The following is a 16,561-nucleotide window of genomic DNA, read 5'->3' as shown; positions in this document are numbered from 1 at the left end:
GTGCTACGGATGGGTGTTGCCATCGTGACCAGTGAACTGAGATAAGGCGGAGCTTTACCTAGCATGGACTTGTAGATGACCTGGAGCCAGTGGGTCTGGCGACGAATATGTAGCGAGGGCCAGCCGACTAGAGCATACAGGTCACAGTGGTGGGTGGTATAAGGTGCTTTAGTGACAAAACGGATGGCACTTCAGGCAGAAATTTGCATCCTGTAGCTCCAACTCCAAAAAGTTCTGGGACACTGTGAAGTCCATGGAGAACAAGAGCACCTCCTCCCAGCTGCCCACTGCACTGAGGCTAGGTAACACGATCACCACCAATAAATCCATGATTATCGAAAACTTCAACAAGCATTTCTCAACGGCTGGCTATGCCTTCCGCCTGGCTACTCCAACCTCGGCCAACAGCTCCGCCCCCCCCCCGCGGCTACTCGCCCAAGCCTCTCCAGGTTCTCCTTTACCCAAATCCAGTTAGCAGATGTTCTGAAAGAGCTGCAAAACCTGGACCCGTACAAATCAGCTGGGCTTGACAATCTGGACCCTCTATTTCTGAAACTATCCGCCGGCATTGTCGCAACCCCTATTACCAGCCTGTTCAACCTCTCTTTCATATCGTCTGAGATCCCCAAGGATTGGAAAGCTGCTGCAGTCATCCCCCTCTTCAAAGGGGGAGACACCCTGGACCCAAACTGTTACAGACCTATATCCATCCTGCCCTGCCTATCTAAGGTCTTCGAAAGCCAAGTCAACAAACAGGTCACTGACCATCTCGAATCCCACCGTACCTTCTCCGCTGTGCAATCTGGTTTCCGAGCCGGTCACGGGTGCACCTCAGCCACGCTCAAGGTACTAAACGATATCATAACCGCCATCGATAAAAGACAGTACTGTGCAGCCGTCTTCATCGATCTTGCTAAGGCTTTCGACTCTGTCAATCACCATATTCTTATCGGCAGACTCAGTAGCCTCGGTTTTTCGGATGACTGCCTTGCCTGGTTCACCAATTACTTTGCAGACAGAGTTCAGTGTGTCAAATCGGAGGGCATGCTGTCCAGTCCTCTGGCAGTCTCTATGGGGGTGCCAAACGGTTCAATTCTCGGGCCGACTCTTTTCTCTGTATACATCAATGATGTTGCTCTTGCTGCGGGCGATTCCCTGATCCACCTCTACGCAGACGACACCATTCTATATACTTCCGGCCCGTCCTTGGACACTGTGCTATCTAACCTCCAAACGAGCTTCAATGCCATACAACACTCCTTCCGTGGCCTCCAACTGCTCTTAAAGACTAGTAAAACCAAAAGCATGCTTTTCAACTGTCCGCTGCCTGCACCCGCACGCCTGACCAGCATCACCACCCTGGATGGTTCCGACCTTGAATATGTGGACATCTATAAGTACCTAGGTGTCTGGCTAGACTGTAAACTCTCCTTCCAGACTCATATCAAACATCTCCAATCGAAAATCAAATCTAGAGTCGGCTTTCTATTCCGCAACAAAGCCTCCTTCACTCACACCGCCAAACTTACCCTAGTAAAACTGACTATCCTACCGATCCTCGACTTCGGCGATGTCATCTACAAAATTGCTTCCAACACTCTACTCAGCAAACTGGATGCAGTTTATCACAGTGCCATCCGTTTTGTCACTAAAGAACCTTATACCACCCACCACTGCGACCTGTATGCTCTAGTCGGCTGGCCCACGCTACATATTCGTCGCCAGACCCACTGGCTCCAGGTCATCTACAAGTCCATGCTAGGTAAAGCTCCGCCTTATCTCAGTTCACTGGTCACGATGGCAACACCCATCTGTAGCACGCGCTCCAGCAGGTGTATCTCACTGATCATCCCTAAAGCCAACACCTCATTTGGCCGCCTTTCGTTCCAGTTCTCTGCTGCCTGTGACTGGAACGAATTGCAAAAATCGCTGAAGTTGGAGAAGTTGTGATATTTCTGTTTTTTAATTAAATTAGCCAAATTTTTTAAAAACTGCTTTCATTATGGGGTATTGTGTAGATTGTTGAGGGGGGGGGAAACGATTTAATCAATTTTAGAATAAGGCTTTAATGTAACAAAATGTGGAAGTCCAGGGGTCTGAATACTTTACAAATGAACTGTACATACAGTATAACAGGAGCACACTTTATAACAGCTTGCCAAAGGTTTGGGACAGTTAGTGACAATACCTGTCAGAATTAGTTTTTTTCTTTACTGATACATATTAGCAAGGAGTCCATCATTATATTCACCCACCCCCCTCTTTCTATGAATATTATAATTTGATCTCCTCCATTATGGCTTTTCATTGATTTATTAAGACAGTTGAAAGCACTCGCTTTAATTAGATGCGCCGAGTTCACTATGGCAAATTCATGTTCTTAGATCCTTTCCCAAAGGCATCGTATATATACTGTACATGTTCTGTTCTCCTGTTAGGAAATCCTGAAGGAAAGGTGTCCATGAAAATACTATATCGATACAGTATTAATGGGGCATCCCAAAGACCAAAAGGCAGTACTCTACAGTCCTCTTTTCATAGATCAGCTATACAGAAGGACACCAGCAACATAGGAACCGAGCTCATGTCTCCAACCGGCTAATTGTTTCCGATTCGAGCGGAGAGGCAGTTTAGGCAGGATATCTAGTGGGACAAAAGACATCCTGGCCCCAGTGTCAACCGTCATCCACATTAATTATTGAAACTACGTATGAGAGGCGAGTCATTTGCATATAGATAACAGTCAATTTGATTTAGAAAATGGGGGCAGTCACCGAGTTTCAGCTTTAATCTGTGAATAAATGCATGCAGTGTTTTAAATAAAATATGAGGGTTGATCAGATGGTAGCTTGTCCACCTTACATTTATAGATTCTGTGAAACCACAAGGTAAGTACTTTTATGCTTTTTTGTCTTTTTATATGCCAGCTCAGAATGTAGCCACTGATGAAAGGTATTATCAGAGTCTACTGGGTTAAACATCAGGGTAGGGGTTCAATTCCAGTCTATGAATTTTAATTCAAGCAATTAAACCGACATTCAGTTAAAGACCTTTAAAGACCCCCATAAGTTATTAGGATATTTTGATGTATGAATTGAATTTTAGTTTCCTGGATTAACTACTGTGGAAATGAAATTGACCATATAACCTTTAACACTCCTCTCATGCTTCACCAATGCACCTGAACACACACACTATTAATTGAAAATGAGAAGTTGACCTGTGTCCAATGTCGTGACACCTGTCCATAGACCGTATAAAAACAGGGGCACCTGTCTCACCCCTGTGGACATTATGTGAGAGACAGAGGTCAGCACTAATTAAATAAACTCTTGTCAAAGGGATGTTGAATTATTCAGTCTTTGACAACTATTGAAACTGCCAGCAATTTCCCCAAGTCAAGATGGTGCCATGAACATCTTTGTCTTAGATAAATGTTTTATAATCTTTGGGAAATTACCTTGATATTGTGAAATTGGTAAGGTACACATTGGCCTAACTGCACCCCGCTTACATTTATTAGATTTGCGACTGGACTGAACATAACAATTGGCTCTTTGGGATTTTGTTATTTTGCAATGGAGACCACACCAGGGGACAGTTCCAAATGTATTGTGGGGGGAGGCATTTTTGATTATTATTGTTGATTGGGCACAGGGGAGGGTAAGTGTGTTTTCTCCCTGGTTTACATTCGCCCTTTGGCCCCTTTTACTATATCATTTCTTCCATCCTAGCCACATTTACTCATCTGCTTAAATCTGCAACTTTTACTTCACCACAGGTCAATATAGTTTACAAGTCTGTCTATCCTGCCCTCTATCCACAATTCATAGTGACAATAGTGGTAGGTGGATCATTTGTCCAGATCTGCAATAGGCTAGCTATCAATCATACCACACATAAAAGCATTCAAAGCTTCATACATTTTCAATATGAAGGCAACAGATAGGAATAGCTGATTGGCACGCCAGGTGCATCATTGCATATGAAAGAAAAGTGAAGACATGAAACACTCAGCTCAAAAAGCTCCCCTATTGATCTTGTTTAGGGACAATACAATTATCCTTCCTAGACTATAGTAGCTTACAACACCACAACGCAATGAATAATTGCATTATTGCTTTCAAGTGAGTACAAAATTATACTCTAGGCTGCAGTGAAAATGTCATTTGAATAATGTCACAAACGCACTGTAATTTGAACATTCCATTCCATTTGGATCAGTTGTGGGTCTACTCTCACGTTTATAAGGTATAGGAAGGTACAGTATCAGGTCACTGGCTGTATTTTTTCTTCTAGAAACTGAGATCATTCTGACAAGTTATCCTATAATAATGTGCCCACATATGCTCCTGGGAGGCCCAGTTATTCAGGAAAGCTGTGTGCTGTGCCTCTATTTCTCACGCACCTAGAATCTAACGCTTCAATATAGACTAAATATTTGTTATACAATTTGTGACAAACAGTTTTAATCAGATTAGGCTACTTCAAGTGTCCTATAGGGATATACACTTTGTTCAAAATATGATTCCAGCATCCTCAAAATAGCTTTATTTTTTTAAATGGTCGGTTGGAAACCTGGTTTATACAAGGACAGTTCCTCAGACAAAAGAAATGTCATGACATCATGGGAAAGTATGTAGTTTATTAGGCTAGATTAATGTTTTTTAATTCAGGGCATTTAAAAATCAGCCCACAGAATCCAGATTGACATTTTAAGCATGGTTGAGTATGGTCCAGAACGATACAGCTGTTCAAATCTGAAACAGTTCTGTAACATTCACATTTTAATAGATATTGCGTTACCGTACTCACCTGTGAGATTTAGACAAAGAGAGCAAGGAGTTCATAGCTGTAAAATGAAAGGGTTAGAAAACATACAGCAACAGTTGAGTCAGATTATCTTAAAGCAAGTGGTTAGCAGGGTGGGAAATTCAAGTTTAATTAATATTTCCAATTGTTATCTTCTGGTATTGCCACCCTGTTCCAAAAATAAAATGTATTTTCCCCCCTAGGCAGAGAAAAATCAGAACAGTAAGAGAAGTGTAGAGGAGAAAGGAAGTGAGAGCATAGGAGACAGAAGAGGGTGAATAGAGCTACAGGAGAGTTTATTGAGCATGCTACAGAGTTAAAGCAGAGTAGGTACACACAGCAGGAACCATCAAACGGACTCACTCGGTAGAAAATTAGCTTTTAATCGTGCCTTTTCCAAACTATATGTAAAAACTCAATCCATGTAGAAAATATACAACCTTTTTCCACACATTCCTAACCTTTTTAATTTTCTGTATTTTGTGTTCAGTTTTTACTGGAGGTGTGATGTAAAGGTAAAATCCTTTACCAAAAACCACACAGAATATCATCGAAATCAAGGAGAAACATTCTGGGACTGTTTGACTTCAATTAGTGTTCCCCCCCGAATCAAAACACAAGCCACATTTGTTTTTGTAAATGAAAACATAAATCAAAGTAGGTCTAAAAGGCACATTTACTTTGGTCCCCAACAGTCAGTCCATCCTCATGTACAATCACACTTCGTTATGACCACATTGCCTAACTGGATGTGGGACGCATGCAACAGCAACATGTCTTCACTACTACCATGACCTATCAGTACACAAGCAAAACAATTCACTGACATTTTCACTCAAATCAAACATTTTCCAAAAGCAACAATTATGTATATGCAAATAAGGTTTGAAAAACAGACAGCAAGGGAACATCTAAGCGGATGTCTTCAGCAGGTGAAATGTACAACGGTGTAATCCTCAACATGGGGGAGAAAAAAATAAATAAATAAAAAAAACTCTGCCCGGGAGTTTAAAAATAAGACAAACTGAATATGGGCTTCTTCATCTAAATCCGTTAACCAGGTCCCTCGCCTATATTATGAAAAATGTTTTAAAATCGAAGCTATAAAATCTGGCGAACATCTAGTAATGTACACAGGGAGAAAAAAGAAAACACACTACCCTCCCCAAACAGAATGTGCCTAGACCATCACTTGTAGAACCGTAAGGAGGCAAAACGATGATAATATTTTGCTGAGTAAGGCACATTTTTGCTGATTCATTCTAATAAAAGAGGGAATACGATTCCTCTTCATGATGAACATGGGAAGGGAGCTTGCCAACCACACAAACTAAGGTCGAGGGGGATAAGGGGATCTAGATGGGGCTTGTTTTACAACAACGACATTGAACAAACTACCGTCACAACTAGTAGTGGGGGTGCTTTTGATAATTAATATTGTCTGACTGAAAAGTTTCCCCCTAGAAGGTGAGGGTCACAATGATTGACTAATTGAGGTTAGTCAAGGAGAGGGGTGGGTTGTGATGGCGTGGTTCATCTAGATGGTTGACTTGGAGAAGGAGACCTTCAGGTGGTGGTTGCTGCCCATGTCGTAGTTGTGGAGGTCCATTAAGGCCTGGATGGCCTCCTCCACCGTGGACATCTGGAGAAGTGCCATTTTGTGGCCTCTATTTGGGGGGAGGGAGGAAATGTGATCATATAGTCACACACACACACGTGGTAAAATTATGAAGATCACTGCACAATACAACTGTGGTGTTCAAAGGCTCAGGCTTGGGACTAAATGTGATAATAAGTTACGGGCAGTAAAATACAGTCTTACTGGAAAAACTTGAAGGCCTTCACAATGCCCCCAGCATTAGAGAACAGCAGTCGCAGATCCTCCTCTGTCACATCCTCCCTGTCAAGTCCGAAACTGACCGTGAGCACAATGCAAGCACATTCAGCCATGTCAATACACTAGCACACTTCAATCTTCTCGTACTGCAACATCTTACCAGTGCTACACCCAACCCCCTAAATTCAGCAAACTACTCAATAAGTCTGGTGCAAAAATAAACAATGCTAATGTGCCAAACATCATAAGAGGCAGCATATATATAATGAGAACAGTAGAGGTCTGAGACCAGAGCCTTCAGGAACTCTGAAACTTACATTGGATTCATCTGAGGAATTTATATTAATTGAACCTTCTAACGCCCTATCTAGCACAACATATATTTATGAAATTGTACAGCCAGAATCCAGTCAAACTCTAGACAAACTCACGGGACGTTGGAGAGGTGGAGCGTGGCGGAAGGAGGGAAGATGTTCTGAAAGTTCTTGGAGCCGGGCTTCTTGAACCGGTGCAGGGGGGAGTTGGTGAAGTCCTTGGTTAGGCCCTGGTCATCCAGCCCTTCCCTGGGCAGCTGCACTGCCTGGTGCTTGGAAAGAGTCACACGGATGATCTTCCCGTGCATCTTCTGGCCATTCAGGTGGCTCATCGCTGAGAGGACAAGCACATAGGAAACACGGTTACAGTGACATGTTTCTCATGCATTTAATGTGGAGGTGTTTCTCTACCATTCATTTGAAATTCTCTTTTAGTTCGAATTCAAAAAACAATGCCACAATGCCAATAGTTTTCAAAAACGGGATAATGGAAAGGATAGGGACCCGCACACTGTCAAAACCATGGGATAAATCCAAAACAGAGGCTCAGATGCAAAAATTTCATTTTCATCTACCTTTAATTAGAAATGTTAAGACTCCCTTTAGGATCGTCCTAGGACATTTTCCATTCAAATTAGTTTCAACTATGATTTTGGGATTGTGGAAAACAATGAACTCAAAGACACAGCAAGAACTGTAGATTTACCAGAAACATTTTATATATTGTTGAAAGGAACAGCAGGGCAGCCAGGGGCCTGGCAGGATAACACAGGGATTGAGCGGAACCGATCCAAACATGAGCTAGTTAAGGGGGGGGGGGGGGGTTGAAAGAACACTCCAAAACTCAGACAAGAGGTACAGAAGCGGGGGCGTGACTGAACCCACTCACCGAGCTGGGCCTGGTTCCCGTCTGACATCTGGATAAGAGCACTGTCCTTCTTATTGTAGAGGATCTTCACACGCTGAGCATCACCGTACACCCCTTCATTATAATGATAGGCAGACGGCAGGAGGGAGCGAGAGAGGAGAGTGCAAAGGCAGAGCAGAGGGGTGAGGATTGAACCATTAAGGACAACGTTAGTCCTTCAGAGACAGAGTTTAAAAATTAGTCGTAAAAAGGGGATGGAGAAATCATCCATATAATTTAAACCAATCAAGGAGTCTTAGAACAAGAGACGTACAAGATAGACAGGAGAGAATATGCAGATAAAATCCCTCCCCCAAAAAATAACTAGCTTTGTGAAATGGAAAAAAAACAGAAAAACCTACATCCCAAATAATCAACCATGCATTAACATAATTGCCCCAGAGTGAGAATAAGAGAGACTGGAGGCCTTGATAGCCAAAATAATATGTACTCAACTAAAATCAATATGAACGATTAAACAAAAATGTGATGAAACAGTTCCTCAACTATGGAAACACAAATCAGAAATCAAATGAGAGCTAGGTTGTTTTTTTGTGTTTTTTTTTACATGGAGATGGAGTAAAGAAAAAAATATATATATGAAAAAGGTAGTGCTAACAATAACATACCGAAGAGGGTAAACAGACTTTGGGGCGTAACCATCTTTAGAAGGAGAGAAGAGCAAGCAGCGTAAGACAGGTAGAGAGGTAGAAGAGTCGGAGGTAGAGAGCCAAGATGGACAGATCATCCATAACGGAGGGTGGTTTCCCGTAGAATGATGAGGTGGTCATGGTGCATGGGTTCAAGGCAGTTAATTGGGGCAAGTCGGTCCAAGGAGGAACATTTTTGTTCAGGCACAAAGCATGAACATGTAGAGGATGGGTAAGGAGGGGGAGGAGTAACAGGGTGCAGACAGGACACAAAGGGGGAACGAGGGTAGGGCAAGAATTAATGAAGGGGGGTAGCAATGTGGCGTAAATAAAATAAAAAACAGGTCAGTACATTGGAAAATGCAGGAGTTTGGTCAGAAATGGCTGGATTTGGTTTGCTGTGGTGGTGGTGGGGGGTAATCCTAAACATACAAGAAAATAATAGTGCCAAATGTTTACACCGGAGACCAAAGAGGGAGCCGAGTACATAGACACCAAAGCCTAGTTTGTAGCCAATGGTAATTAATGATAGGGATGTGGGTAGGGCATGCAGAAAAGTATGACAAGTTCAGGTTTTAGTAGCTTTCCTAGCGTATGAAATGCAAGCATATTGGTTAAAGCAGGTGGGCTACACCATCAGTTTCAAAAGGAGGGGAGTTTGGGCCATGCAGGTAAAGACATGAAAACCACCTTACAGAGTTATGGCATAAACAGAACACATTTTCAAGTCCACAAACCCAGTGTTTGGGGAGAGAAATGATAGAATATTACTTCTGTTGAGAATGTATAGACAGACATAGCATAGATAGATATAGCATAGATAGATAGTGACAGTGGGTGAGAGAAACAGTGGGTGAGAGAAAAAGGTGAGAGTGGTTGGTGTAGCCCCCACAGTCCATACCAACTTGACAGCTTAGAGAAAGGCATTGGAATAGACAGGTGTGAACGAGAGAGCTTTGAAAGAAAAGAACGAGAGTTAGGAAGGACTATCACTTGACATGAATGAGAGAGGGAAAGAGTTTAGGAGACCGTAGTTAAAATTAGCACGAAATGCATAGGAGAGAGAAAGAGAGAGAGAGATCCTCTATTCACTAAGACAGAGCCTGAGAAGTAACTGCGGTTCAGTTGACTTAGGATATGGAGACAGAGAGAAAACATATGCAAGCACTGAGGCCAATATAAAATTCACATAAATAATGAGCACCCGATGTGGGAATGCGTCGCCATTCCATCTCTTGACTGGACGTACATCCATTGGGGATGACCTTGTGGTGAATGACGCCTGACAGAGAAACAATCCACTCGTCTTGGTACTAACACCATCAGGCCAAGCTAGATAAGTTGTGTGCAGCAGAGCTTTGAAAAACATTCAAAGAATGCAGAGCAACACTGAATATTGCTGTAGCCATCTTACAAAATGATGTGTCAGATTTCTGTGTACTGATCATGAGGTGTAATAGATCATCCCATAAAGGTACTGACTATCTGTGCAACAAAACGCAAGGTTAGACTAAATAGCCAAGTTGTATAGATGGGGAGCTTTTTCCACTGCTTTTTCTCTGAACCCTTCCAATCATGAAATTACACCAGTCATACCGCGAATCACAAACATCTGCTCAAAGTCGATGTCGGAATCAAAGGACAATGATGTACAAGGTACCGTCAGAGGCAATAGATCTGAGTGAGATCTGCATACTGACGGAGGAGAGTGAAGGGGAGAGAGAGAGAAAGGGCGCGTTACTCACCTCCTCGTTCAGGTTGCTGACCAGGAGCACGCCGCTGCAGCCAGAGTGTCCGGATAGCACCATCCTCCCTGCAGCCGCCGCTGCTGCCGCCGCAGCACTCATTGGATTGATGGCTCCTGGAGGAACAGCCAGGCCAGGCACGTTAATGGGTAGGGTAAACAGAGACAGGGGCAAAGCACACCACACAGCCATGTGTTACAGTGTGCATGCCATGTCCACACACCAGATGTGTGCACTCAGACATTGCACGTCCTAATATGTCTCAATTCCATTATTTTACTTTTTAGACGTGTGTATTGTTTGATATTATTGCACTGTTGGAGCTAGGAACACAAGCATTTCACTACACCTGCAATAACATCTGCTAAATATGCAAATTCAACCAACAAATTTGATTTGCATGCATTTACATAACACACACAAAGGGACTTTTTCTGCATAGCGCAAGACCTCATTGTCAAAAGCTATACAAGACACAGGGAAGGTCAGTCAACTCTAAAGCTAACCATCCATTATTCCAATGTCATGGCCTATCACATATTTTATTATGACATCCTTGGTTATTCTCAAACTGATATTTCAAACTCGTCAAACATGCTATTAGACCATTTTAAAAGGGGGTTTTCCCCTTGGTCCAACAGGAGTGGTTGCTGTGCCACCAACTACTCTTGCCTCTTTCTCCTGGACAACATGGACACACAGCAGGTAAGACTTAAGAGATTGAAAGAAAGAAAATATCATGGAAAGCATAGGTACCTCCGCCCTGCGAGAGGGAGAGAGAAGACTGAAACCCTCCACCATTAGAGTAGTGCGCTCCCATTCCAGAGGGGGTACCTATGGAGAGGAGGTACAGGGAAAAGCTTAACTATACAAGAGGGCAGGTGGGAGTAGTAATAATGTAGAAGAACTCAAAAAAGCTTCATCAAATTGACAAGGCTCTGATATGGCTTGGAACATGGCAGACTGTCGATAACACACAGTGACCCATTTTCTATTATGTTCTTGTTCCTTCTTTTGTTTGTCACTTAACAGTGCGTTACTGGACTGGTAGGGATTTCTGTTGTCCTCCGATCTCTAAAAAGCATTAGATAAGTCCATACCCAGAATGCCATTGAGAGAGAACACTTAGTGGTATTGACTTCTATACAGATGAGAAAGAGCTGACTGGAAAGACAGAAAAGGGGAGAGAATGGATGGAGAGAGGTCTTACCGAGCAGGGAGGAGTCCTTGTTATAGGCGGCGGCCATGGCAGGGTCTAGTGCAGGCTGGCCGTCACCGGCAGGGAGCTCGGGCCGGGTGTAGTCCCGGCTCTTGTCATTGTTGTACTTGACGTTCAGGTTGACCAGCTTGGAGAAGTCGATCCGCAGCGTGCAGCAGGAATTGTAGATGTTCTGGCCGTCCAGGGACTGAACAAAGTGATAAGAGAAATTACTATTAGTAAGCTTTTTGTTTTATTTATTTTTGTTTGAATAATTGTCATAATCTGGAGAAATGCAATTGTTATCAACCTTCACGGTAAATTGACAGAAATTAAAAATTGAATATACTAATTAAACAGACTTTTATCCAAAGCGACTTACAGTCATGCGTGCATACATTTTTTTATGCATAGGTGGCCCCATGGGAATCGAATCCACTATCCTGGCGTTGCAAAAGCTTTGCTCTACCAACTTAACTACAGAGGCCCACATGTAGAATACACCAGTGGTTTGTCTGTCTGCTCACCAGTCTGGCTTGCTGGGCGTTGACTGGTTCACTGAACTGGAGCAGGGCCTGGAACTGGTTGTTCTTGGTGAACGTGATGATCTTCATGACTGTTCCAAACTTGGAGAAGATCTGCTGTAGAACGTCCAGAGTGACGGGGTAGAACATGTTGTCGATGATTATCCTGAGCACAGGGCTGGGGGCATGGGCTAGAACACTGTCCAGCGTACTGTTGTCAGAGTTGGGAGAGCCACCATCCTGCACTGCCGACACAGCCTGGAGGACAGCCTGTGCACGCTTGATAAGTATGTATGAAATAGAGGGAGGGGAAAAAAAGGGGGAAAATTACAACAGTCTGCAAATCAACAAAAAGTACCGTCACAATAGCCAAGGCTCACTCATACACCATTGTTTCTCAGTGTCTACACTAGAACCTCACTACTAGTCATGCACAAGTGTATTTTCTGGGGAAGGGTAGAATCTCACCTGGTTGAGAGTGCTGTCTGTCTTCAGCTCCTTGTGGTTAGAGAACTGGATGAACACTGGGACGTTGCGGACCTGAGGCATCACCGCCGTGTAGTAGTTCACCATGGTAACAGCCGCCTCCTCCGTACCCAACTCCAGGAATGCCTGGTACATCGAAAGAGGACAATTTGAAGTCAGACAACATGGACAAATTCCTTCTATACCCAATACTACTATGTAGTATTAAATAGTTTGATTCTAGATATATAAAAAAAAAACATGCTTAGGGTAAGAGTTGTTCGTAGGAGTTGTTCCTGGCCATTTGACCAGGAACAACTGACAAGGCCAAATGGTCAGGCCATATTCTGTCCTTAATTAACTTATTGTAGTATAATGATTAAGAAAAATAACTCAAACAATTCTTCCCACATTAACTCACCTGATTTTTTCCTTTCAGCATGAGGATGTTGGTGACCTTGCCGAACGGTAGGCCCAGAGCGATGACCTCTGTCTCTGACACCTCGCTGGGCAACTTCCTGATGTGGAGCACGCGGGAAGGGGGACTCTCCATCCTGTCCTCCACTCTCAGTTTTTTACTGCTGTCATTGCCGTTAGCTGTGAAATCAAGCGTCATGCATGAATATATCGCATCAGCTGTCCTCTCAGCTGTTAAAATGTGTCAAGGACCATTGACTGTGGATATGTTAGAATGTGAATTGCTTTACTTTTCTGTATGACTGAATGGGAGGAAAATGAGCTCACCAGTCACAGAGTTAGGGCTGGTGCTGTAGAGACTCAAATCATCTGAGCCTCTCTGTAAAATATGAATGTATACATAAATGAATTTGGTACATCGTTTCCCAATTAATGAAATGATCCTGAAAAGTCAGTTGCGAAAGTGCAAACTTACCTTCATGCCAACTGCAACATCACTGACAATGCTGAAAAAGGCAGGGGAAATATGAATGTCAGTTGTGCACACAAATCAGTGCAAGCAACGTATAATTCATTAATGGAAGCAAAAATGTATGGTGTCAATTAACAATCAAGTTAGGCGTAGCTAGCAAGCTAACGTTAGCTATCTTAACGTTACCAGTTTGCTAACGTTAACCACAAGGTTAAGAACTACCAGTGTGAGTGTAGTTGTCTTGCAATTTCATTTCGTTAAAATGTGTAGCTAACAATTCTTCATCATACATTTTGTTTGACGTGAAAGCTCATTGCAAATTGTAGCGACGTTAGTACATTCGGGTATCAGACCAGGTCAGCCAATTTCGTTAGCAGTAACGTTAGCTACTAACGATCGCTGGTTACGGTAACGTTAGTTACTAATGGTCGCTAGTTACCGTAACGTTAGTTACTAATGGTCGCTAGTTACCGTAACGTTAGTTACTAATGGTCGCTAGTTACCGTAACGTTAGTTACTAATGGTCGCTAGTTACCGTAACGTTAGTTACTAATGGTCGCTAGTTACCGTAACGTTAGTTACTAATGGTCGCTAGTTAACGTAACGTTAGTTACTAATGGTCGCTTGTTACCGTAACGTTATCTGATGGCTACACTAATGTCTACCAAACTCATCCGAAGAAACGAAGGAAATGTGTCCGACCAACGCGTAGGGGTACGTGCGCGCTCAACTAACCAAAACGCGACATTGAATGCTTAACAGTAGTTAACGAGCTTAACGAAATTGTAGAAATATTGGCGCAGCATAATCTCGGTTTAACACAACTCTTAAATAGATATACAGATTAATGTATTGACTGGTGTATCTTAATAAACTAGATATCTACGTTAGCTAGTTTCGTAGCAAGATGTACGCTGTGAAATTATACGGTTGTACTAGCTAGCTAATGCAATGCTAAGAAGATGGGTGGCAAGCGGGCCACCATCTCAGAACGAATTCAAACGTGGCCGGCCCAATAAGCTACCGTTAGCTTTTAGCGTTATTAAATAGATACGTCGATAGTTACATTAAAACCTTTCGCGAATATAATTAACCACAACAATCAACGCGCACGCTTCAGCAAACGTGAACACATACCTTTCCATTGCCGGAGGGTGTCTAATTTCGCGTTTTTATTTATTCGTTAAATCTCAGCTCTACTCCGACACACAACACCACACGACTGCAAAATGGTTGCAATTTCCCAAATGCTCTCATGAAGTGCGCCGAGTAACGGAAAATGACGAACAAAGACGATTATCTACAGACAGTTCATTGATTATCAGTTATAAAGACATACTTAATCGAAATATGAGCTTAGCCACGTGTTATTGTTTGCTACTGAAATTATTAACTTTAAAATATTGTTATTAAACAAAGCTTTCCCGCAGTTACATTTATTGTCATTTTAAGGTCAATCATAGCTTCAGCAAACAACTCAATGACAAGCACCTGGACCTCACTACCTATGCTTGACTAATGCAACTTCATATATTTCATCAATTTATAGCAAAAATAACAACAACTATTTGGTTTACATTGTCTTGCCATGGGGTCTCTCACCACCCCAGGCATAGACCACAATGGTTATGGCACATCCTGTGTGTCATTATACCGTTATTGAGTTCCAACTTTCATTGCAATGGGGCCCAGTTAAAAAGGGAACAGAGAGCATGCAACCCCTTTTGTTTCTGAATCTGCTATTGAAAGGACTTTAGGGTATTATATTTCACAAACACCAACAAACACACATACTACTACGCCCCCATGCAATCTGTCACTTGTGAGGTTTTAAGGCTGAGAGTTGTATGACATAGGCCTGGATTGAAGAAGTTTCCACTCAACAAGGAATTTGGCTGGATTCATAGGAATGCATTGATTATCAGTATTTTTAGTAATCAATGTCTTTCTGTTGTATTGCCAAGATACTGAAATTACACCCTGAGATTGATCATACTCAAGGAAATTATATTGATATTGGGATCTAAAAACATAAAAAATATATTACATAAAATAACCAAATAAAATGCTTATGAAACTCGTAATTTCCAAACCAGGTTTATTTTCTTTTCATGACCTGGACCATTTTAATATTTTATCCAAAATTCAATTTCCTCAGTTTTCACACTTTCTTTTACAGCTTTCCCTCATTTATTGTCTCTCATAACCACAATGTCTTTATGTTTTATTGGCTTCCCAGCACACCTCAGAGGGCACTGCTGAAGATGAATCCTTTATCGAGGGAAGATGAACTGGACTGGAGAATGTCAAGTGGATTAATGTAATAAACCTTGACTGCAGAGAATTCCCAGACCTATTAATGCTTTACGTCACTGTATGTTTAAGTGACACACTTAGTGCAGTGTATGACACAGTTTTTTATTTTACCGGAAAACGGCCAATTCAATCCCCACAAAGGAAAGAATATAGAGTGATTTGTTATGGCTTTGTATGTTGAAGTTGGGACTGTTGTGTTTCATCTAGCCTATAATCTTTGAGATATTACATTTTCAGTGAGAACTGGGGAAACTGCACTGGTTTGTCTTTTAGTGATGTGAGTATATGATTAGATAGCTTTTACATGAATCAATGTGGAGCTGTTCATCCAGGCAGTTTCTCTATCCAATTAAAGAAACCCCCTGTCCACGGAAGCTGTTTTAAAATTAACCCTTTACCCATTAAGTCATAATTTACAAACCCCTGGAATTGATTACCAAATTAAAGCATTGATTTAGGCTCTCAGTTTGGTCATTATTAATTTCTGATCTGGGTATGTTTGATTCTGTCTCCTGCCTAAATAATAACACTGGTTTATTTCAATCTGTCTTACTTTTTACTGAACTTAAGTTGTTTTTCATTAAAACAATTTAAAATCCATTTCCACTTCTTATTGTGCTGTGCAGTGAATTTGGTTATAAGAGTGATGAACCAATCAGGTACTAAAGGAATAAAATGTTGACATTGGGGCTGCATAATACCCTGGGCATATCCTTGGGACAAAATCGATAAGAAAGAAGATACCAGTATCAAATAATGGAACAAAGCCAGTTGTTGGTTTAATTAAATACAGACTTCCAAAATAAAATAGTGGCTTCTCTAGAAACACTGGAATTTCAGTCAACTTACCATTTTCAAAAAACAAAACTTATCATGTCAAATTCACTTTAAATGAACAACCCAT

The 16,561-nt window shown here is 42.0% G+C and overlaps 1 protein-coding gene and 1 long non-coding RNA gene across 3 annotated transcripts; one reads left to right on the top strand and one right to left on the bottom strand.

Annotated features, from left to right (window-relative positions):
- Nucleotides 1-5,174: 5,174 nt before the first annotated feature.
- LOC124041965 (polypyrimidine tract-binding protein 2-like) lies at nucleotides 5,175-14,608 on the bottom strand. 2 transcript variants are annotated; one of them, XM_046360181.1, is made up of 14 exons: nucleotides 14,479-14,608; nucleotides 13,345-13,375; nucleotides 13,197-13,248; nucleotides 12,874-13,049; nucleotides 12,456-12,599; nucleotides 11,991-12,266; nucleotides 11,476-11,671; nucleotides 11,022-11,099; nucleotides 10,266-10,381; nucleotides 8,500-8,533; nucleotides 7,853-7,945; nucleotides 7,081-7,297; nucleotides 6,635-6,727; nucleotides 5,175-6,479 (listed from the first exon to the last, which is right to left on the bottom strand). In XM_046360181.1, the coding sequence occupies exons 1-14, from the start codon at nucleotides 14,484-14,486 to the stop codon at nucleotides 6,350-6,352; spliced, it is 1,644 nt and encodes a 547-aa protein (XP_046216137.1). In that variant the 5' UTR covers nucleotides 14,487-14,608; the 3' UTR covers nucleotides 5,175-6,349. The 2 variants fall into 2 exon arrangements, with proteins under 2 accessions (XP_046216137.1, XP_046216138.1); XM_046360182.1 differs by having other exon boundaries at nucleotides 6,635-6,712.
- LOC124041966 lies at nucleotides 10,733-16,263 on the top strand. The gene is made up of 2 exons (XR_006840019.1): nucleotides 10,733-10,970; nucleotides 12,892-16,263. It is a non-coding gene; the product is annotated as an uncharacterized LOC124041966 (long non-coding RNA).
- Nucleotides 16,264-16,561: the final 298 nt, after the last annotated feature.

Source organism: Oncorhynchus gorbuscha, linkage group LG08 (assembly GCF_021184085.1).
Source record: "Oncorhynchus gorbuscha isolate QuinsamMale2020 ecotype Even-year linkage group LG08, OgorEven_v1.0, whole genome shotgun sequence".
NCBI lineage: Eukaryota > Metazoa > Chordata > Actinopteri > Salmoniformes > Salmonidae > Oncorhynchus > Oncorhynchus gorbuscha.
Note: the sequence above shows the minus strand (reverse complement) of the source record. Positions and strands in the feature narration are given on the sequence as shown.